The sequence below is a fragment of the Melitaea cinxia genome, chromosome 29 (genome assembly GCF_905220565.1).
Source record: "Melitaea cinxia chromosome 29, ilMelCinx1.1, whole genome shotgun sequence".
NCBI classification, from domain to species: Eukaryota; Metazoa; Arthropoda; class Insecta; order Lepidoptera; family Nymphalidae; genus Melitaea; species Melitaea cinxia.
Genome location: NC_059422.1, coordinates 8,815,384 through 8,838,330, shown reverse-complemented (window position 1 = coordinate 8,838,330; position 22,947 = coordinate 8,815,384). Strand labels below are relative to the sequence as shown.

At 46.1% G+C, this 22,947-nt stretch overlaps 1 protein-coding gene across 1 annotated transcript in view; it reads right to left on the bottom strand.

Annotated features, from left to right (window-relative positions):
* The window catches only part of LOC123667806 (CLIP-associating protein), a 40,093-nt gene that overhangs the window by 6,993 nt on the left and 10,153 nt on the right, over positions 1 to 22,947 (bottom strand). Inside the window, exons 6-26 of the mRNA XM_045601644.1 lie at positions 22,617 to 22,730; positions 21,515 to 21,706; positions 20,688 to 20,869; positions 20,259 to 20,381; positions 19,743 to 19,862; positions 18,411 to 18,538; positions 17,822 to 17,950; positions 16,322 to 16,455; positions 15,015 to 15,104; positions 12,880 to 13,092; positions 8,782 to 8,880; positions 7,736 to 7,856; positions 6,740 to 6,872; positions 5,727 to 5,828; positions 5,342 to 5,467; positions 4,987 to 5,171; positions 4,712 to 4,828; positions 4,088 to 4,206; positions 3,462 to 3,592; positions 857 to 944; positions 162 to 290 (exon numbers count right to left, since the gene is read on the bottom strand). Coding sequence (XP_045457600.1) covers positions 162 to 290; positions 857 to 944; positions 3,462 to 3,592; positions 4,088 to 4,206; positions 4,712 to 4,828; positions 4,987 to 5,171; positions 5,342 to 5,467; positions 5,727 to 5,828; positions 6,740 to 6,872; positions 7,736 to 7,856; positions 8,782 to 8,880; positions 12,880 to 13,092; positions 15,015 to 15,104; positions 16,322 to 16,455; positions 17,822 to 17,950; positions 18,411 to 18,538; positions 19,743 to 19,862; positions 20,259 to 20,381; positions 20,688 to 20,869; positions 21,515 to 21,706; positions 22,617 to 22,730 — 2,775 coding nt within the window. The remainder of the gene's footprint in view (positions 1 to 161; positions 291 to 856; positions 945 to 3,461; positions 3,593 to 4,087; positions 4,207 to 4,711; positions 4,829 to 4,986; positions 5,172 to 5,341; positions 5,468 to 5,726; positions 5,829 to 6,739; positions 6,873 to 7,735; positions 7,857 to 8,781; positions 8,881 to 12,879; positions 13,093 to 15,014; positions 15,105 to 16,321; positions 16,456 to 17,821; positions 17,951 to 18,410; positions 18,539 to 19,742; positions 19,863 to 20,258; positions 20,382 to 20,687; positions 20,870 to 21,514; positions 21,707 to 22,616; positions 22,731 to 22,947) is intronic.

The window sequence follows — 22,947 nt, the reverse complement described above, 5'->3', positions numbered from 1 at the left end:
AGAACTCCTGGAGGGGAATGGGCGGGTAGGGTCTTCAACCTCCTGCTTGCTCCAGATATCGAGAAGGCTATTTCCTGCTGTATACCACCTCAGTTTTTTTAAAACTTGAAGATTCATTTTATTACACGTATTTTAAGTAGTAAAAATAAAAGAGCGGTCACCGCTGGAGTGCTGCGCGGTGTAGGAGTGTATCTCGTTGGTGGTCTTGCGTATTCGCGAGTAAACGTCTTCGGTGTTCGCGTTCGAATTCGATGTGGTCGTTGAGGTGCGCAGGGGACTGTCGCTACCCGCTGTTGAGTTTTACGTAACACTTTATAGAAATGTTTTAAAATTTCGCTAGATTTGTTGTAATTTTGATTAAAAGTTATAGTAATCTGATGTTATACTCTTATATTTGTGTGATAATTGGAAAATGTGCGTGATTCTACAATTTAATACTAGATCTTGACTGCTAATTGATGACATTAAAATTATTACAGGCAAATAAAAATAAATAAATTAAATTTGTTTCGAATGACACAATTTTATTATATATCTCTCGACATAATATGTATTTCAACGTCAAGTATGAATCGATTAGAATATAATGTGGCGTAGTGTGGTTTTTTGCCGCCCTATCAATTAATTTCATTTTCTTTACTAAATTAATTTAACACATTCACAATATTAGCACAATTTTCACTGTGCCAATTAACCGAGTTCAAAAAAGGCGATGGTTCTCAGTTCTACTGTATTTTTTTGTATTGAAAAGATTGGGATGATTTTGCCGCTCCTCTTTCATGTACCGCCAGAGGTCCCCCCCCCGGACCACCTACGCTACGTCACTGATTTAATATATTAAGTGTATGAGACTTACTGCTGGAGGTGCGTCTCACGTGTTGCTGTACGACTCCGTTGACGAGCGCCTGCGTGTCGGCCGGTAGCTCAGACATCAGTGCTGTGAACTGACATTCGAAAAGAAGCTGATTATTTTGAAAGAAATTCTTTCTTCTCTGCAAAATCTACATTCCGAATCGTTGGTAGCTTCACTTATTAAAAATGAAGGTAAAGAAGGAAGGTACTTGAATTAAGTATTTTTTGATTTTCAATGGATGTCAAAGCTGTATGTACTATATACAACTTCTGAACTACACACAAATTTAAGTTTAAACTACCTGATTACCTCAGTCCCACAGAAGATTTCAGCAGCAGTTTAGTTACGTACAAAATATGATCAGGATTTATTAAGGCTGTACAGCCTCAAAATCTGGAGCAGATCGACTGGAGAAGTACTTCCACCTCGCAGAAGATCACAGCAAATTAACACTGCTTTCAAGTAATGTTTCTGTGGCGAGTAAGGTAGCCGGAGCTCCTGTGGTCCACCTTCACCGGCGCGTGTCCCCCTCCCCCCTCCCCCCAGTACTCACGGGCACGGGGTTGCAGTCGTACAGGCAGGCGAGCGCCCGGCGCGCCGCCACGCGCACGTCCGCGGCGCGCGGGTCGGCCGCCAGCAGGGACACCTTCACCGGCGCGAGCCCCCCTCCCCCCTCCCCCCAGTACTCACGGGCACGGGGTTGCAGTCGTACAGGCAGGCGAGCGCCCGGCGCGCCGCCACGCGCACGTCCGCGGCGCGCGGGTCGGCCGCCAGCAGGGACACCTTCACCGGCGCGAGCCCCCCTCCCCCCTCCCCCCAGTACTCACGGGCACGGGGTTGCAGTCGTACAGGCAGGCGAGCGCCCGGCGCGCCGCCACGCGCACGTCCGCGGCGCGCGGGTCGGCCGCCAGCAGGGACACCTTCACCGGCGCGAGCCCCCCTCCCCCCTCCCCCCAGTACTCACGGGCACGGGGTTGCAGTCGTACAGGCAGGCGAGCGCCCGGCGCGCCGCCACGCGCACGTCCGCGGCGCGCGGGTCGGCCGCCAGCAGGGACACCTTCACCGGCGCGAGCCCCCCTCCCCCCTCCCCCCAGTACTCACGGGCACGGGGTTGCAGTCGTACAGGCAGGCGAGCGCCCGGCGCGCCGCCACGCGCACGTCCGCGGCGCGCGGGTCGGCCGCCAGCAGGGACACCTTCACCGGCGCGAGCCCCCCTCCCCCCTCCCCCCAGTACTCACGGGCACGGGGTTGCAGTCGTACAGGCAGGCGAGCGCCCGGCGCGCCGCCACGCGCACGTCCGCGGCGCGCGGGTCGGCCGCCAGCAGGGACACCTTCACCGGCGCGAGCCCCCCTCCCCCCTCCCCCCAGTACTCACGGGCACGGGGTTGCAGTCGTACAGGCAGGCGAGCGCCCGGCGCGCCGCCACGCGCACGTCCGCGGCGCGCGGGTCGGCCGCCAGCAGGGACACCTTCACCGGCGCGAGCCCCCCTCCCCCCTCCCCCCAGTACTCACGGGCACGGGGTTGCAGTCGTACAGGCAGGCGAGCGCCCGGCGCGCCGCCACGCGCACGTCCGCGGCGCGCGGGTCGGCCGCCAGCAGGGACACCTTCACCGGCGCGAGCCCCCCTCCCCCCTCCCCCCAGTACTCACGGGCACGGGGTTGCAGTCGTACAGGCAGGCGAGCGCCCGGCGCGCCGCCACGCGCACGTCCGCGGCGCGCGGGTCGGCCGCCAGCAGGGACACCTTCACCGGCGCGAGCCCCCCTCCCCCCTCCCCCCAGTACTCACGGGCACGGGGTTGCAGTCGTACAGGCAGGCGAGCGCCCGGCGCGCCGCCACGCGCACGTCCGCGGCGCGCGGGTCGGCCGCCAGCAGGGACACCTTCACCGGCGCGAGCCCCCCTCCCCCCTCCCCCCAGTACTCACGGGCACGGGGTTGCAGTCGTACAGGCAGGCGAGCGCCCGGCGCGCCGCCACGCGCACGTCCGCGGCGCGCGGGTCGGCCGCCAGCAGGGACACCTTCACCGGCGCGAGCCCCCCTCCCCCCTCCCCCCAGTACTCACGGGCACGGGGTTGCAGTCGTACAGGCAGGCGAGCGCCCGGCGCGCCGCCACGCGCACGTCCGCGGCGCGCGGGTCGGCCGCCAGCAGGGACACCTTCACCGGCGCGAGCCCCCCTCCCCCCTCCCCCCAGTACTCACGGGCACGGGGTTGCAGTCGTACAGGCAGGCGAGCGCCCGGCGCGCCGCCACGCGCACGTCCGCGGCGCGCGGGTCGGCCGCCAGCAGGGACACCTTCACCGGCGCGAGCCCCCCTCCCCCCTCCCCCCAGTACTCACGGGCACGGGGTTGCAGTCGTACAGGCAGGCGAGCGCCCGGCGCGCCGCCACGCGCACGTCCGCGGCGCGCGGGTCGGCCGCCAGCAGGGACACCTTCACCGGCGCGAGCCCCCCTCCCCCCTCCCCCCAGTACTCACGGGCACGGGGTTGCAGTCGTACAGGCAGGCGAGCGCCCGGCGCGCCGCCACGCGCACGTCCGCGGCGCGCGGGTCGGCCGCCAGCAGGGACACCTTCACCGGCGCGAGCCCCCCTCCCCCCTCCCCCCAGTACTCACGGGCACGGGGTTGCAGTCGTACAGGCAGGCGAGCGCCCGGCGCGCCGCCACGCGCACGTCCGCGGCGCGCGGGTCGGCCGCCAGCAGGGACACCTTCACCAGCGCCCGCCCCGCGGCCCCGCTGGCGCCACCTAGTCACACACCTTCATTTTTACCTCAGCAAATAAAAATAAGTAGGATTTTCTATAAAGATCACTAATTGAAGCACCTCAACCATACAGAAGATCACAGTTAAATGGCACTGCTCTCAAATAGTGTTTTGATCACACATCACGATAAAGCCTGTTTTGGACTTATCGGACAGGAGAAACAAAAAACACCAGAACAGCGACATCAGTGACACTAGCACATCTTTTCCTTGTTCGGTCTGCGGTAAAGTCTACCGCTCCCGTATCGGCTTGCACAGCCATCACAAGAAATGCTCTTCAGACACCGTTTAAATCGTCTGGAATAGACGTAAAGGCCCATGATGATGAAGGTGGCCAGAGCTCCTGGGGAGGGTTGGGAGAAGAACAACGCGATTGCAATGCTTCTGGTGTTGCAGGCGTCTATAAGCTACGGTAACCGTTTACCATCAAGTGAGCCGTACGTTTGTTTGCAGACTTATTTGAGTATAAAAAACGCACCGTGTAAGGCCAGAGCCAGTCCGTTGGGCGTGCAGTAGTCGTGCGCGAGGTCAGCTAGGAACCGTAGCGCCGCTACCTTCGTCTTAGCTGTAGGGGCAGTTGCTCCATCCGCGAGAAACCTGCCGACAATATTGTAACCAAGTATTACTTTATATTATGATGATGAGTATTTTTTTTTTATGGACCAAAATATACAATCCCCCCCCCCCCAAACCTTGGTTATTTTTTGATGGACAAAAATAAGTCTCGGAGTGTAAGTTTGTGTTTTTGACATTTAAAGTGGTGGTGGTTTTGACATTTTAGGGTCTGCGAGCCTTATCTCTCTTTTATCAAATTACTTTTAATACTATCATTGTGACATAATAAGTGCTGCAAAGTATAAATATGATATTTCCATAAAAATCGAAAGAACGATTAATAGAACACTACCCAAAAAAAAGTGCAAATACACATTATAAGGATTCAACATAATTAAAAAAAAAAACTCGAGTCCATAGATTCGCGCCAAAACGCCATCTACTAGTAACTAAACTAATTTGACAAAATCAATTAAATTGACAAATGTCAAACTCAGAGCATAGTATTGAATTTTTTTTCCATTTCTGAAAATAAAACGGTACATACCTAAATATGTTATGAAGCTGAAGTTCAGCCGGGAAACATTCGTGTATGACGTCAAGAGTCTTCATGATCTTGCTCTGCACCGAGCCCAGGATATCAGTGCCTAACTTCATCAGAAGTCTGCAGGGAAAATAGACATATTTTTATAACTTTGTCTATGTAAAAAATGTGACATATTAAAAAGTATGTATCAGTGGCATGTAGGCTGATTTGAAAATATACCAACAAACTACTAAGAATTAAAGTTTTAATGACATGACGTGAAGGGGAGGGGTGACCTGAACATCAGCTGGTAGAGCCAGTCTCGCAGCTGCTGCCAGTGCACCAGCAGCAGCTCGCAGACGGCGTCCAGCAGCAGCGAGAACACCTTCGTGTGCGCGTCCACGAACATCTTGTTGAGCAGTTCTGTGAGCCGCCTCAGCTGCGGCTCGGATAGCAGGCGGCCGCTGTTCAGGTAGTTCGCCTGGGGAGACAGGTGTCAGTTCAGTGGTTGGGGCCAGTGGTGGGACAGTTGGTGTGGGTGTGTGACATGGTACGTGTGGGGCTGTGTTGCGGGAGGTAGTGTGTTTGTGTGTGGGTGGGAGAGTTAGTGTGTTTGTATGTGGGTGGGAGACACTGTGTGTGTATACTTACAAGGTGTGTCAATCCGTCCTTGCGCTCGGTCCAGTGTGTACAGGCGCACAATGCTATGATGTCGTCTGGCGGAGGAGGAGGCGGCGGGGAGCTCTCCCAACCGAGACGTCCGGACCACGGTACGCTCTGTAAGACATACGATACGGTATATATACACACATAAACATATTAGAAAGAGACTACGTAATACAAAAGCAAGTAAGGTGGATTTGACTGTAATTAATTCTATTATTAATGAATATTGATTTATGATATCGAATAAATGTTAGTGACATATATTTCTTAGAAAGTGTGTTTTCAATACCAATTATGGTCCTTCAAGCCGGATTATTGTTTTTAAATCGCAAAACAAGCATAAACGCAATAATGTTAGGATAAAACTCACATCGTGTCTGCGGTACGAGTCCAGACTCCGTTCGGAGCAGACGCTGGACGCCTCCGAGTCGTCGTCCCGCCGCACCTCACACGTCGAACTGTCCTCGGGACTCTGGAATGCAAATATGATTCAATTAGTATTGGCAATTTCTATTTTAGGACTATAATAAGCGATGAGTCGAGTTTCGAATAATTTGCTAATTGAAAAATACTCGATCATTTCCGAAAAAAAGAAACAAAAAGTTCGCGCCTTTCATAGAGCAACGAGAGAATGACACTGGTGAGAATATAAGTAGCCGTTTTTCAACTGAATGAGGGCAACCAAAAAGAAAATAATAAAATTAGCGACTCATTCTTTAACTCTATTTAATTTTGTTGGTATTGTGATAACAACACTATTAAAGATACATTGATATATCTTAGAGATAAAATGTGATATGTGGTTAGTGATGTATTTCTGTGGTAGTTTCTGTTTCTATATGTGGGGAACTATTATTGGCTTTATGTTTCTATGTAAATTTTGTATTTGTGAAAGTATTTTAGCTGTTGTTCCTCCTCAAAATTAAATAAATAAATAAATAAATAAGAAATGCCCATATGTTTAGGCCCGAACTGGCATCCCCTAGAATCACCCAGCCAGAACAGTGCCCAGTTGAGGCACTAGGCTCACAATCCGCCAGACAGTACAGCAGTGAGCCCATGAGCGCCGACGGCACACGCGGCCACCACGACGCACACGACTGGTTCACACAGCACGCGGCTGCGGCACAGAGAATGCAGTAGGAAAAAAAGTTCGCGCCTTTCATAGAGCAACGAGAGAATGACACTGGTGAGAACATAGGTTGCCGTTTTTCAGTTGAATGAGGGCAACCAAAAAGAAATTAATAAAATGCCCATGTTTAGGCCCGAACTGGCATCCCCTACAATCTTCCAGCCAGAACAGTGCCCAGTTGAGGCACTAGGCTCACGATTTGCCAGACAGTGCAGTAGGGAGCGTATGCCCCCCCCCCCGAGCCCACGTACCCTGAGCGCCGCCTCCGCATCCCGGGACTGCTGCAGCAGACGAAGCGTGGCGGCGGGCGCTCGCGGGGCTCGTTCGCTGGACTCGCGCCGGCGCAGGCTCGCCGCACCCGCCACGCTGCTGGAGCGGCCGCTCCTGGGGGAAGGTGGGGGATATCGTGACAATCGACGATGACAATTATGGGGAAAAACTAGTTTTTTATTAAATTTTAAGGCTGAAATCTCGAAAAAAATTCAATGCAATTAACTGATGTATGATGACTTTGTATTGGTCGTACAGGTGTTTGCCGTGGTCTGGGTGTTTGTGCAGTCCTTGTGGGTCTCCCCACCGTGCCTCGGAGAGCAAGTTAAGGTTGATGCTCCCTGCCAAATATCCTTTGTCAGCACTCCCACTACCAAGGCAACGTTAAGCTGACTATACATTTATAATTACTATAAATACTTGTAAATTAGTTAATATAATGGATTTTGTATTAGATTTAATACATAGCTGTAGTCTTTGTTTCAATAAATAATTATATTTTTTAATCTCCGTGTTCTCAATAATTTAATTAGCACGTTAAGCCGTCGGTCCCGGTTGTTATCATGTACATCTGATAGCGATCGTTACTCGTAGTAGGTAATATATCCGCCAACCCGCATTGGAGCAGCGTAGTGGATTAAACTCTGATCCTTCTACATGGGGAAAGAGGCCTATGCCCAGTAGTGGAATATTACAGGCTGAAACGTAATTAACTGATGACAAATAGTAAAATAAACGCCTCACACTCAACGGCTCCACTAGTAATAATCCTGTACCCGAGGTCCAGAAGCACACAATGCACAAGCACAAACAATCAGACTTCAGCAAACATCTGTATAGTCAAGGCAAGTGTTTGCCATGTGCGAGGACCTGTGACCGTTGGGCTAATGCGTCGTTGAATGCAGACCATTCGTCATTCTAAAGTAGTTATGGCTCTGGCAAGCTATGAGATATATCTGTCGCTGGTAGGGACGGACCTAGTGGGGCTGGTCTCCCGGGAGCCGGCCAGCGAGCGCGGGATGCCGGAAGGTCGGCGACGCGCGCCGGTCAAGGACACAGGCCCACTGCGGGATGACGGCGAAGACGAGCGGGACGTCGCTGCACACACGAACAGACACAGGTGATTACTTTGTATTAAGGTCTATATTGGAACTTAAAAAGCCGACCGATGGCGGGATAACCATCAAACTGCTGGCTTTGAAATACACAGGCCGAAGACGGGCAGCAGCGTCTTCGCTGCGACAAAGCCAGCCCTGCGGTCACCAACTCGCTTGCCAAGCGTAGTGACTATGGGCAAAACACATGAGTTCACGCTATTTTTGGCGTAAACTTGTGGAGGCCTATGTCCAGTAGTGGACTGTAAAGACCGTAATGATGAAGGTCTATATTACTAAGAACAGTTTATGTACTGAAAAGCAAAAAAATTATATCACCTAAATATATATGATTTTTTTTACGAATCGATAGCCATACAAGCGTACGGCTCGCCTGATGGTAAGCAGTAACCGTAGCTATAGACACCTGCAACACCAGAAGCATCGCTAGCCCGTTGCTAACCCTACCCCCAATCCCCTCCAGGAGCACTAGTCACCTTACCACAGGAATACAACACTGCTTGAAAGCGGTACTATTTAGCCGTATACCTTCTGTAAGATTGAGGTACTTTCCCAAGCAGGATATATCCTGCTACAGTTACCCCACTTTAAAGAGCCTTAGTAGGTGATGTGAAGTACACGCACTCATGCTTGGACGGTATCATACAGTTGACGCAAACAGATTATCATTTTTATTACAGACAAAGTAAAACTAAAAAAAGTCGACTTGTCTTCCAATTTAACATTGAGGTAGTTTTGATACTTGCGCATACACTATAACATATTTAGGTATGAAATGCATTTAACTATCCTTCTTATACAATGAAGCTTATGCTTCACACATACATGGCAACGCTTTAGATTACAGTAAACATATGAAACATATTCTAGTTATAATAAATATCTTTTAAATAGGAAAAGTCACTCACGTTGTGACTGCGACACGCCCGGACGGGAACGAGAACGACTCACCACCCTCTCGGGACTGGGGGGCACGGCCGCACTCACGGGCGATCTTTTAGCGCGCGCTGGAATTATTGTAAAAATGTCTACAAAACATCGACTATGATTATAATAATAATAATAATAAATACTTTATTGTACACAAAAAAAAACACATATTACATAGCTAAATAAATAACACACATAATATTCACAGATTAGATTATTCGGTCAAATTTCGGTTTTTTTTTACCCTATGGATGTCTCATGGTTGACCAAAAATTTGTCAAAAGTTGGATGTTTCTTAACGGGGCTAAAGTTATTAAATTGGTTCAATTAATTCTGACTCGGAGCAATGCACGCAAATAGATCTACATGTGACTGCTATAGGTAAGCATAACATTTTCCTGGGGAGCCTGATCTACACCTACACTCCTCCCCCCCCCCCCTCCAGGTATAAAAAAATATAAGGTATATAATATATTTTTTAAGAATATTTTCTCATACCGCAAAACGCCCAAAATTCAATGGCACCCAGTAGGACGTGAATCCTGTGTCGACAACTCGACAGTTCCCAGACACACACAAGACAAAGCACTAATGTACAGATTACAACAAAAATCTAGCCTACGGAAATAATTCTCATGTGCGGGGATCGAACCCGCGAACGCTACCGCAACAGACGGTTGACATGACCATTGCGCCGACGTATAGTAAATATTTCTAGCATCCTGTATATTCATTATCATCATCATCACTTCGGCCCATCGCTGTCTACTGCTGGATATAGGTCTCCACAAGTTCACGCCAAAAACAGCGTGAACTCATGTGTGTTGCCCACAGTCCCCACGCTGGGCAGGCGGGTTGGTGACCGCAGGGCTGGCTTTGTCGCACCGAAGACGCTGCTGCCCGTCTTCGGCCTGTGTATTTCAAAGCCAGCAGTTGGATGGTTATTCCGCCATCGATCGGCTTCTTAAGTTCCAAGGCGGTAGTGTAGCTGTGTTATCCCTTAGTCGCCTCTTACGACACCCACGGATATAGCTATATTCTTACTGCTGTAGCCACACAGCAGACCTGTATTGTTAAATGTAGTATTGTTGATCAGTATGTACCTTGCTGGGCGACCTCTCCCTCTTCACGATAGCATACAAAATACATATAATTATTTATACGTAAATATTCTTATTTACTTCATTAGAGTAAATAAACACCTTATATATTATATATCATGTGTACACTAGACTTATTATGTTTTGATGTTCGATACACGCTTCTGGTACAAAATTAGAGATGTATTCTAACATTGAAAAATGTTTTTAAGTACGTTGTGTGTGATGAGAATAAGTATGTTGACGTTTCTGTTGACAGGATAGATAAACAGACACAGAGATGTATCTCAGCGATGATTAGCTGTTTTCGTAACGCGAATATGCTATAATTTTGAGATTGAAAGAGAGTTGGATGTTAGCATCAACTTAATTTCAATATTATATAAATAAATAAATATACACACACGACACGGTCTGTTCCTATGGTAAGCAACTTAATGCTTGTGTTATAGGTAACAGCTGACTGTTATAGCTAAATATTTTTTTTCGTAATATATAGGTACATAGATAAAATATCAATATTACACCCAGACTCAGTCGGAATTCGAAACCGCAACCCGAGGAGCAGAAAGTAGGGTCATTAAAAATTGTAGCGCAAACGAGCTAGTCAAAATATATGGATATAGATATTTAATACTTTTACATTTTTTTTTATGTCACTAGGTCGGCAAACAAGCGCACTTCTCACCTAATGGTAAGCGATTACCGTAGCTTATAGACACCTGCTGCACCAGAAGCATCGCAAGCGCGTTGGAACACAATACTGCTTGAAAACAGTATTATTTAGCTGTGATCTTCTGTAAGGTCGAGGTACTACCCCAGTCGGGCTGCTCCATTGTTTGTTTTTATTTTATATTGAAATAAATAATAAATAGACGTTTCACTCAGCAGGATTTTCTCATGTGTCGAGGGTCCGTAAACACACACAATACACGAGCACAAACGCCCAGACCACGACATATATATGGTTAATACAAATGTCTGTCGTGAGTGGGGATCGAACCCATGACCGCTAGCGCAACAGCCAGTGCTATTTTACAAACAAACCATTTTCTGTTCGCGACGCAAGTGTTTCTTATGTTGTCAATTGGAACAGTAATCAGCAGTAGTGTCTTTATTTATCTGTATTCATGTGACGAAGTGTTATGTGCGCAAGTGTGTGTGTATGTGTGTGTGCGCGTTTGTGTATGAGTGAGCTTTACATTTCGCGTACGTAGGTGTAATTAATTTTTTTAAACAGTCTTTAATATAACTAGTCTTTAATATAACTTTATTTTTTTGAATATCATATCAAAAATTGACCGCGTCTCCGACACGGTCAGTCGGAGACGCGGGTTCGAATCCCGCTGGAGCGGTCAATTTTTGATATGATATTCAAAAAATGTTTAGAATTCCTAATGTGTGGGTACACAAAAATAAAATCGTGTATATAACTTTATTTGTCTGTATTCAAGTTTTGATACGATAAGTGATGTGTGCAAGTGTTTGACTGTATGTATTCTCAATTTAAATTGAGAATTACATGTGTGTGTTCGACCCATCCGCTCGCTCATACGTGTTACCCTAATCTTGAATATCTGGTACTTTCAAGCGAATGCTAAGTACAACTTTCCATATTCCGTACATAAAACTGTAATTGTAAACATCGTAGGCTGCCCAATACTAGTAAAACGAGGATTTTTAAGAGAAAAAAGTGTCAATTTAATTCGATTAATGAAATCGTCTGTGTGTGTGTGTGTATGTATGTGCACGTGTGTGTATGTGCGCGTGTGTGTATGTGCGCGTATGTGTATGTGCGCGTGTGTGTGTGTGCTTGTGTATATATGTGTGCGTGGGTGTATGCGTGTGCGTGTGTCTGTGTGTATGTTCGTGTGCGTGTGCGTGTGTCCGTATACTCACGCAAGCTAGCCGTGCCGGCGGCCACCTTGGAGCGCGCGAGGTGCGAGTACAGCGCGCGCGTGTGTGTGGGTGTGTGTGCGTGCGTGTGTGTGTGGGTGTGTGTGCGTGCGTGTGTGTGTGCGTGTGTGAGCGCATACTCACGCAAGCTAGCCGTGCCGGCGGCCACCTTGGAGCGCGCGAGGTGCGAGTACAGCGCGCGCGTGTGTGTGTGGGTGTGTGTGCGTGCGTGTGTGTGTGCGTGTGTGAGCGCATACTCACGCAAGCTAGCCGTGCCGGCGGCCACCTTGGAGCGCGCGAGGTGCGAGTACAGCGCGCGCGTGTGTGTGTGGGTGTGTGTGCGTGCGTGTGTGTGTGCGTGTGTGAGCGCATACTCACGCAAGCTAGCCGTGCCGGCGGCCACCTTGGAGCGCGCGAGGTGCGAGTACAGCGCGCGCGTGTGTGTGTGGGTGTGTGTGCGTGCGTGTGTGTGTGCGTGTGTGAGCGCATACTCACGCAAGCTAGCCGTGCCGGCGGCCACCTTGGAGCGCGCGAGGTGCGAGTACAGCGCGCGCGTGTGTGTGTGGGTGTGTGTGCGTGCGTGTGTGTGTGCGTGTGTGAGCGCATACTCACGCAAGCTAGCCGTGCCGGCGGCCACCTTGGAGCGCGCGAGGTGCGAGTACAGCGCGCGCGTGTGTGTGTGGGTGTGTGTGCGTGCGTGTGTGTGTGCGTGTGTGAGCGCATACTCACGCAAGCTAGCCGTGCCGGCGGCCACCTTGGAGCGCGCGAGGTGCGAGTACAGCGCGCGCGTGTGTGTGTGGGTGTGTGTGCGTGCGTGTGTGTGTGCGTGTGTGAGCGCATACTCACGCAAGCTAGCCGTGCCGGCGGCCACCTTGGAGCGCGCGAGGTGCGAGTACAGCGCGCGCGTGTGTGTGTGGGTGTGTGTGCGTGCGTGTGTGTGTGCGTGTGTGAGCGCATACTCACGCAAGCTAGCCGTGCCGGCGGCCACCTTGGAGCGCGCGAGGTGCGAGTACAGCGCGCGCGTGTGTGTGTGGGTGTGTGTGCGTGCGTGTGTGTGTGCGTGTGTGAGCGCATACTCACGCAAGCTAGCCGTGCCGGCGGCCACCTTGGAGCGCGCGAGGTGCGAGTACAGCGCGCGCGCCCGCGCCCGCTGCGCCGCGGCCGCGTCCAGCGCCGACACCGAGCGCGCCGCGCCGCCGCCCGGCGAGCGCTCTGCAAGGGCGGCTCGTTGGGCGGAGTTCGTGGGGCTCGGGGCCGCGTCGCCCCGTCGGTCCCGGTTGTTATCGTATACACCTGACAGCGCTCGTCACTCATGGCAGGGAACATAGCCGTCGCCCCGCACTGGAGCAGCGCGATGGATTAAACTCCAATCCTTTCTCCGGCACGAAGAAAGTCATATGCGGGAATCGAAACCGCAATCATCAGCGCAACAGCCCCCAACCAGTGCTGTGACTGCTGCGCCAAGGCATCGTCATGCTATCAAAACTATGTAGTGCGGCTGATTTATCATTTTGAAACTGTGTAATAAACTAAACAGCGTCACATTTTAATCAACATGTCGTGAGTTCTTACTGAGTATAACCCAGACGCTGTAGGAGCTGACACACACATTTTTTTAATTTTTGAAAAAAAAAAAAAACTTCTTTACGCACACTGGACTTTGGGAGTTAGATGGGGCTATAAATTAAGACTCGACTTTTTTTCTATTTTTACTAATTTCTTAAAGGAAGGTTATGTATTTCAATTATATTTGATATTCGTACTTATAAAATGTTCTAAGTTATATGTAATAATTTTTTTTATCAATCTTTAAGTTTAGCGAAAAAAAATCTAATTAAAAAAAAGTCACACTAAACAACATAACTTCCTACAAATCACAAGTAACTTCGAAATCAATCGAGAAATATCTAAACCAGTATAAATCTCCATATAACCTCTCATAGCGACGGGTATGTGTGAGATGGGGGGTCTCTCCTGCGAGGCCCTTCGACGTCTCAGAGAATTGGTCCTACTGACACCGGATACTAGATTCTCAGTAGAAGCTTATGTTTAAAAATCGACCAAATGTAGTTATAATAAGGTTTATTTTACCGTATCCAAAGCGGCGTGGAAAGAGAAAGTTATATATTTATAACTAATATAAAGGATATGTAAATAAATTCCTCAACTAACTTAGTTAACTATGAATAAGGTGAACTTAACTCATGGAAATATGATTAACTAGCTGTGCCCCGCGATTTCAGACGGCCCCAAAAATATAATATAGCCTATAGGCAATATTATATTTTAAATTATAATATAGCCTAATATAGCCTATAGGCTATATTATATTTTAACCTATAGGCTGTTTAATATTATATAACCTATAGGCTAAATAATATTTTTAGTGCGCGTGATATTTGAATTCTCCAATTTGAGCCAGTAGTTACTGAGCCATTAGCCACTTTACCATTAGCACGTTCATCAAGCAAACAAACTCTCCAGCTTCATAATATTAGTATAGATTAAAAAATTAAGGAGTGTTTGTATAACATTATTAATTAGCTTTAAGTTTTAGCGAAATGTTTTATAGCCTACAAGCTACAACACAGACAGGCTTTTTTACGTAAATATTTTTTCAAATTATTTTACAATATTAGTTTAAATGTTACTATAAATAATAATACACTAAACTAATATTCTCATCATCACCATAATCACTTCAGCCTATCGCAGTCCACTGCTGGATATAGGCCTTCACAAGTTCGCGCCAAAAATGGCGTGAACTCATGTGTATTGCCCATAGTCACCACGCTGAGCAGGCGGGTTGGTGACCTAATATTCTATATAAAAATAAATGTTACTGCTACACCTTTTGTTACTGTTTACTATGGTAACTTAATGCTTGTGTTGTGTTGTAATATACAGGTATTCGGCTCCTGCATAAACGAAAAAAAAAAAAACATTTTTTTCTAATTTTCTGTCTGTGTTCCAGCTAATCTCTAAAACTGCTGGACCGATTTTGATGCTGATACAGTAAGGTAACTTTTATTTAAAAAAATTATTTATTTTATAACTCTGCAAACTGAATAATAATTTTTTTGTTAAATTCTATGTGGACGAAGTCGCGGGCACAGCTAGTATATAATAATACTTAAAATACATTGGTTTGTTAAGAACACTTCGGACAGTTAATTGAAATATAAAAATATCGTACTGTACATAGTAATTTAGTCATTTATTATATAAGCGTCTACGGAATGTTTCGTGCGGTAAGTTACCTGAGACACTCGCCGATGGACTTCTGGGACTCGTCATCGTTCTACCTGTGAAATAGAATGGTATATTGATTAGTACGTGATCGTTGGATGTTTCAGGAGTTTTACTTCTGCCGTGTGTGAATTGCACACAGATTTTTTTTTTTGTTTTTGAAGTAAAACTTCTTTACGTATGCTTGACTTGGGGGAGTAAGCTGGTGAATGAGTGACGAGAGCGTTACGAAAAGTGTGATCGGGCGGGACGAACGGAAGTTGAGAGGGAGATATAAGATAGTGAAGATAGAAACTGAGATAGTTACGTTTCGTATATTACTGTAGGGGGCAAGAGAGAGGTGCTAGCACACATTTTGTTTCTCTCTTTGTCATAATGTGAATTTTTAATATATAGATTATACATACATACAGATGGAGCTAAGAAAGTTTTATTTCAGTTACGTGCTCCAAAGCACACTCATATTTTATTTTATTTTATTTATGGACGGCAGCCGCCTGCCCAGCGTGGTGACTATGGGCAAAACACATGAGTTCACGTTATTTTTGGCGTAAACTTGTGGAGGCCTATGTCCAGCAGTGGACTGTATAGGCTGTAATGATGATAATGATGATGGACGGCAGTGTACAGTAGTACAGGCGAGTTAGTTATAAAGGAATGTTCACTCGGAGTTCTACCGGACTTATCACGATTGATACATCAAATCTTTTTTTTTTTATGTCACTAGGTCGGCAAACAAGCGCACTTCTCACCTGATGATAAGCGATTACCGTAGCTTATAGACGCCTGCAACACCAGAAGCATCGTAAGCGCGTTGCCGACCCAATCCCCAATCCCCCCAGGAGCTCTGGTCACCTTACTCACCAACAGGGACACAATACTGCTTGAAAGCAGTATTATTTAGCTGTGGTCTTCTGTAAGGTCGAGGTACTACCCCAGTCGGGCTGCTCCATATTTTGAGCAGGATATTCCTGCTGTGCCCTACCATCTGACAAAAATAAATCTGACATTTCGGTTCTAAGTGCAGTTACCATCATACCCAAACCCCGCTCATTTTCCCAGGTGTTCATAAAATAAGCAATAGAAGTATAATAGTAAGTTAGATGGGAACCCACCCAGTGTGTGAATGTGGAAAGTATGAAAGAAAGAAATTAGTATGCAGAATGAAAGTGCGAGAAGAATAAATGCGAGAACTGGTATGGATGAGCAGTTTAAGCACAGACTTTGACCCCATGTCGGAGGTACTTTAAAAAAAAAAAAAAAGTGCAGTTACCAGTAGCGATGGTGTGCAGACTGTCGAGGCTGCCGAGACGCTCTCTCTCGATCTGCTTCTGCGCCGCCGGGTCCAACACGGCGAACAGTTTCTCCGCGTCGTCCGGGAAGTGGCGCTTGTACGCCGTGAATGCTCTGAAAACATTCATATTACATTATTCAAACACACAAAATACTGTAAGGATAATCATTCACTATTATAGTCATCGTCGGGTATTTAAAACCATTAAAGTCAGATTTTACAATAAAGGGTAGTTCGACAATTTACCTGAACGAGTCGTGTGCTTTGCCGCGTGACTTGTCCAGGTGGGGGTAGTAAAATAAAAAGCAGGCCGGATCACTTAGCGGGCACTTGGCTTAGAACGCGGGACGAAGACGGACGTAGTTGATAAGCCGAGTGGATTATCACCAATTGGACTTTATACGACTGTAGACCTAACGTATGGCCAATAAAAATGTTTGTCATGTGCGGGGATCAAACTCGCCACCGCCAACGCAACAGCCCAACAGCCAGTATTACGATCGCTGCGCTAACGCGTTGTCTAAAATTTTTAACATACATTGTCTGACTTTTTATGTATCGTCTATTAAATGTAGAAATGACAGCGGGTTCTGTAGGTAATACAGATCTACATAAAAATAAAATGTTTGGCCAATTTTTAGTAAGCTGGCGAATGCGTGACGAGAGCGTTACGAAAGGTGTGATCGGGCGAGGCAAACGGAGCAAGCGAGACAGGTGCGAGCACATATTTTCTCTTTCTCCTTTTCTCTCATAGCCGGTTAAGTTTCGTATATCTAAGACATGGTGCAGGCCAATTGCTAAAGAAGTCTAACTTCAGTAGTGTGGTCTAAAGTACCCTCATTTTTTCGCCTAAACAGAAGGGCGCATGTTTCGAAACACGTTGTATACAACTTATCTATACTAATATTATAAAGAGGTAAAGTTTATAACTTTGTTTGTATGTAGGGGGTAATCTTCGCAAATACTGATCCGATGATGAAAATTCTTTCACTAACAGAAAGCTACACTATTCAGGAGTGACATAGGCTATATTTTATTGTAATTAAACGAAAAATTCAGTAAATAAGAAAAAGATAAAAATATAATATCAAAATGGTAAATAAACTAGCGCCACCTATCGCTATTAGAAAACAATTTATTAGTCTTTCGACGTTATTAATTTAGTCTTATTTTAGTCTATCGACGACGTTTTCTCGATTTTTGATAGATGGCGTTGGAGCAACATATTATTTATTTAAGTGCTATAAAATTTGTTCTTTAAAGTATGTTATTTGGTTAATATAATAATAACTAACGGCCAACGAAGTGGGCACGGGTCGGCTAGTACATAAATATTTTTTTTTACTATTATGAATGCACAGTGTACACTATAACCCAATTTAAGTTTATCATAATCGTTTTCTGAATATTGCAATCAGGTTTGTAGCTTACACTAGATTTATTGATTAAAATTACAACGACTTGTCCAAAGCCTCCTACCTCCGACCATAATTCCTGGCGGAGCCGTCAGCGTCAGCGCAGGCTCGTCGGATGGCGTCTCTAATGACCGCCTGTTGTTTTTCTAAGCTGGAAGTGCTCCAGCGGTCCAGGAGTTGTACGAGCACCTCACTGGTTGGGGGGGAGGGTTACCATAATATTAAATAACGGTAAGACTAAACGCATGCAAGAGCAGCTCTGGTGTAGTGGGGCAAGTAGTCGCCTAAACCAACGACGGTTTACCGGTTCGATTCCCGCTAGGGGTATTTGTTTTTATACAACTATTTCTTTCCGGTTTAGATATCTATCCTCGTGAGTCGCCGTGCCTCGAAGAGCACGTAAAGCCGTCGGTCCCGGTTGTTATCATACATGATGGCGATCGTCTCATAGTAGAGAACATATCCCGTCTACCCGCAGTGGAGCAGCGTGGTGGATTAAGCTTTAATCCTTCCTCTCCTACATGGAGAAAGAGGCCTATGTCCAGCAGTTGGATGTTATGGGCTGAATGCGAAATTAGTCATACTGAGTTTTAGGTTTATAAGTGAGGGTTGGTGGTGAGTGGTGGGTGGTGGGTGGTAGGTGTGGTAGTTACCAGAGCGTGGCGCGGATCTCCTTGCTCTTGTGCGCGGTGAGGTTGGTGGCGATGACGGGCACGAGGCGTGGCGCGTGTACGTACATCACGATGTACCGCACACACACCGTTCCCGCCGACGACACCACCTACATTGCAGCGATACATTCACTGAGTTACCGGGCACAGCAGGGAATATCCTGTCCAAAATCTGGAGCAGCCCGATTGGGACCGAACGTACCTCGAACTTACAGAAGATCACAGTCAAATAATACTGCTTTCAAGCAGTGTGCAGTTGTGTTCCTGTGGTGAGCGAGGTGGCCAGAACAAAGCTTGCTTACTTCCGGTGTTGCAGGTATTCATAGGCTACGGTGTCCGCTTACCATCAGGCGGACCGTAAAATTGTTTGTAGTTTAAAAAATACTAAAGTTACTCGCAATCGGGCTTGTGTTGTGGATCCATGCCTTGTAAGGCATTCTAATTTTGCTAGATACTTGTTCGGTCTGAGATTTTTATATATTTATCGAGTTGCACTACATCAGTCTTCTCTTAGGAATTAAAAAGATAAAAATCAATTCTTTCCAAAAAAATAACATTTGTTCCTCACACTCGAGGTTTCCATTTTGTGCGTGTCAGGAAACTCCGATCCTGGGATGGTATAAATTTCGATGTCGATTGAATTTTTATCAACTCAGTGACCATTTTAAAAGTTGATGGTAAAACTGTCTTACATGTAACAACTATTGGAACTTGTGGTCACCGAGTGGTCGAAATTCGACCATAATTAATGTAAATTATAAATTTGATCATTATTAAGGTTCTGTGATCAAAGACTATACTTCTGTAATAAAAAAAAGAGTATATATGCGTGAGCGCGCGCGCGCGCGTGTGTGTGTGTGTGTGTGTGTGTGTGTGTGTGTGTGTGTGTGTGTGTGTGTGTGTGTGTGTGTGTGCGTGTGTGCGTGTTTGCGTGTTTGCGTGTTTGCGTGCGTGCGTGCGTGCGTGCGTGCGTGCGTGCGTGCGTGCGTGCGTGCGTGCGTGCGTGCGTGCGTGCGCGCGTGCGTGCGTGCGTGCGTGCGTGCGTGCGCGTGTACGTGCGTGCGTGCGTGTGTGTTCGTGTGTGTGTGTGTGTGTGTGTGTGTGTGTGTGTGTGTGTGTGTCTGTGTGTGTGTGTGTCAAATACCGGGTAGTGTGTGTAATGTTTTTGTTTATTTAATATTAGCATTCCTCACTCCTTCTCTATATAAACTAAGTGTGTGAAATTTCATACTCCTCCGTCCGCGCAATTTTCGTAAAAGGTACAAAGTCTTTGCTTCACGTATTAATATATAGAAAAATTTGAGATGAATATACCTTAGCAGCGTTCTGTATGAGGTTGATGAGCTCTTGCAAGATGTAGAGACTGAACTGCTCCAGTTTATTCTTCAGCACCTTCGCCATGTGGGCTATGGTTATGCATGCTTCGCGGACCACCTGGAAATTTATATTTTTATTTCATTAAACAACTTGCTGTTTTGAGTCATAATATATAAAGTACTGGCTGTACCCTGAACGCGTTGCTACGTTTTTTTTTTTTTGGTCGTACCAACTCAGAAACCTTTGAGGGTTCATGCACAAAACTTTGCTGAAGATCATGACACAATCAAACGCATAGTTTACGATTCTATAAAGGATATACAGACAAACATTTTTATATATAAAAGACAGTTACCTTTGTTCTATATCTATACTAATGTTATAAAGCTGGGGAGTTTGTTTATTTGAAAGCACTAATCTCAGAAACTAGTGTCTCAAATATAAACTTTTTTTTTGAGTTGGATAGTCCATTTATCGAGGAAGGTTATAAGCCTATAAAATATTTTTACTCACCTGACTCCGAAGATCCTTGATGACGACCAGAAAGGGCACGGATAGGTCCTTGAGGTGCGCTGAAAACTCTGCCGGGTACTGGACGTGAGCGTTCGCCGTCAACAGCGAGCGGATCTTCTTCAACTGAAAGTGTATACACATACATAAGATTTATTGCATTTGGTTATTTATAGAATACGACGTTTTTTGCTTTTGTCAGAGTGGTCGCGGTTGCGTAGATGAGGTTTCCGGGGAGATGTTAGGTGACAAACAAGCGTACGGCTCACCTGATGGTAAGCGGTTACCGCAATTTATAGACGCTAGCAATACTACAAGCATCGCAAGCGCATTGCCGACCCTACCCCCAACCCCCCCAGGAGCTCTGGTCCCCTCACTCGCCACAGGAACACACCACTCGAGAGCAGTACTACCCAGCCCCCCCCCACTCACCGCGTCGACCCGCTTCTCCCAGTCGGCGGCGCGGTCGCCCAGCAGCGCGGCGGCGTGGCGGCACAGGTCGTCCAGGCCGCGCGCCCCGTACACGGCCGCCGGCGCCGTGGACGCGAAGGCCGCCTCGAACGCCTCGCTGGACACCGCCCCGGCCTCCCCGCCCACGCCCCCTCCCCCCGATACTGGAAATGAGGGCATTATTTTCAATATCCCGTAAGGCAGTCACGGGACTGTCGATTTGCAGTTCAAATAAAAAATCGCCTGTGGTGCTATAATACATGATCTCGAGAACGTGGTAATATCCATGGGCTCTAAATTCTAAATTAAAAAAAAAATGTCTCCTGAGGACTTTTTATCGGTAGATCTTAATTTTAGTATGTGCAATTCAAGTAGTTTCTTCGTAAAGTTTGGGTCCAAAAATATTTCTTATTTTGAACTTATGTTGCATTTTATTGATAAATTGATAACTGAGCACTCATTTCGAACGGGGACATGACATGAATTAAAAACGTTTGATTGTCTCATGATTAATTTCTTTGAAAATAACAAAATTACTATAAAGAAAAATTCTGGAAAATCTATCATTTTTTTTTTTTAAGAAATATACAAAAATGTCTTTCAAATCAGATATTTCTCTTATATTAATATTTAATAATTACCAAAACCAATATGTCACACGAAAAGAATACATAAAATGTCAACAATATCTCGGAAATGATGACAATTTTTTTTTTCGTAAAAAGACAAAAGCAATCTTAAAACTGTTATTTATGAAATGATATTTCTTAAGTGATCTGTAGCATCAGTAAGTAAGCGTTGGTCCGTACCGCTAGCAGAGCTGGTCATCTTAGTTGGAGGTGGCGGCTTCCTACTAGCTGAAGGTAGGCTGTACAGTCCCCCCACAGCGCGCTTTGGAGGCTCACACGCTGCGTACCGATGACGTGCGTACGTGCGTGCGCGTTCGTACATGCGTGCGGGTGTGTATGGTGGTGGGGGGGGGGGGGGGGTTATATTTTTGTGCGTTTGTGTTTAAGTGTGGGCGATGACAAGACAATTGATGTTATATTATGTAATATATAATCAAAGATATTGTGGATGTCAAATACAGACGGTGCGTGCGTACTCGCGTGCGTGTGTTGTGTGTGTGGTACATTTATGTGCGTTTGTGTCATGTGGGTGATGATTAGACCATTAATGTAATATTATGTGATATTAAATGAAAGATATTGTGGATGTCCGATCCAAGGTTGTATATGGAAAAATAAAGAATGCACAATGGGTCAATAATTATGATTTGTTCAGAGCATTAGCCCATTCAAAAATGAACGTGTGATGTATGATTGTATGGATAAATATGTTCGTGATTGTGTGTTTTCAATTAAAATTAAGTATTGATATTTATTTATTTTTTAAGTTTTGTAATTCAAATGTCCATTATGATAATTTGAGGATGCAATGACAGAAAGATTAACAATAATTGTGAGTCAGTGTATGAGTTACCAGCGACGCAGGTGATCCAGAATGCGCATGGTGGAAGAGAGAAAAATATGCGTTAGTTATCATTATATGCCATAGATACGAAATGTATGTTATTATGCAGGTCCAACAAGTCATAATTATACACAGAATGAAAACTAATCGATTTTACTATTGATAGATCTTCAAATAGTTTGCTTTCATTAACTAGTTGAAATAAATAAACGACAAATTATTCTTGCGTAACATTTGCATAACATCATCCAATTATAAGGATTTCGAAATATGTTTACCGTCGAGTTAGTTATGATTCTAAAATTGTTGTTTAAATTAATAATTACTATTACATACATTTTTGTTTGTTTCTTTATTAGTTAACTTTAGAAGATTTATTTCAAAAATCAAAAATGTACTAAAGCGTGAATGACTTCTATATTAATAAGCTTCACTGACCTGGCGTGGAGGCTCCGCTGCTATCCCCGTCTCTACTCTTAGCAGACGTGGGAATTGTCATCGTTCGTTTAACAGTTCTGGACACGAAATCCGCTTCGTCTGTTCCTTGTGTTGCTGTTGATAGTAATAATCTTTTATTATTTATCTGTGTAAATAAAATGAGTAGCCGAAATGTAAGTGCGCAGATAACTTATAAGGGATGATACCAAATTGGATGTCTTTTTGACTTTTTAGACTTTAGCAAATATATCTTTACGTTTCCATTTTCTATTATTTTATGTGAGCAGTGGCAATTTAGGCGCATACATCTTTTTGGTCCTTCGAGCCGGAC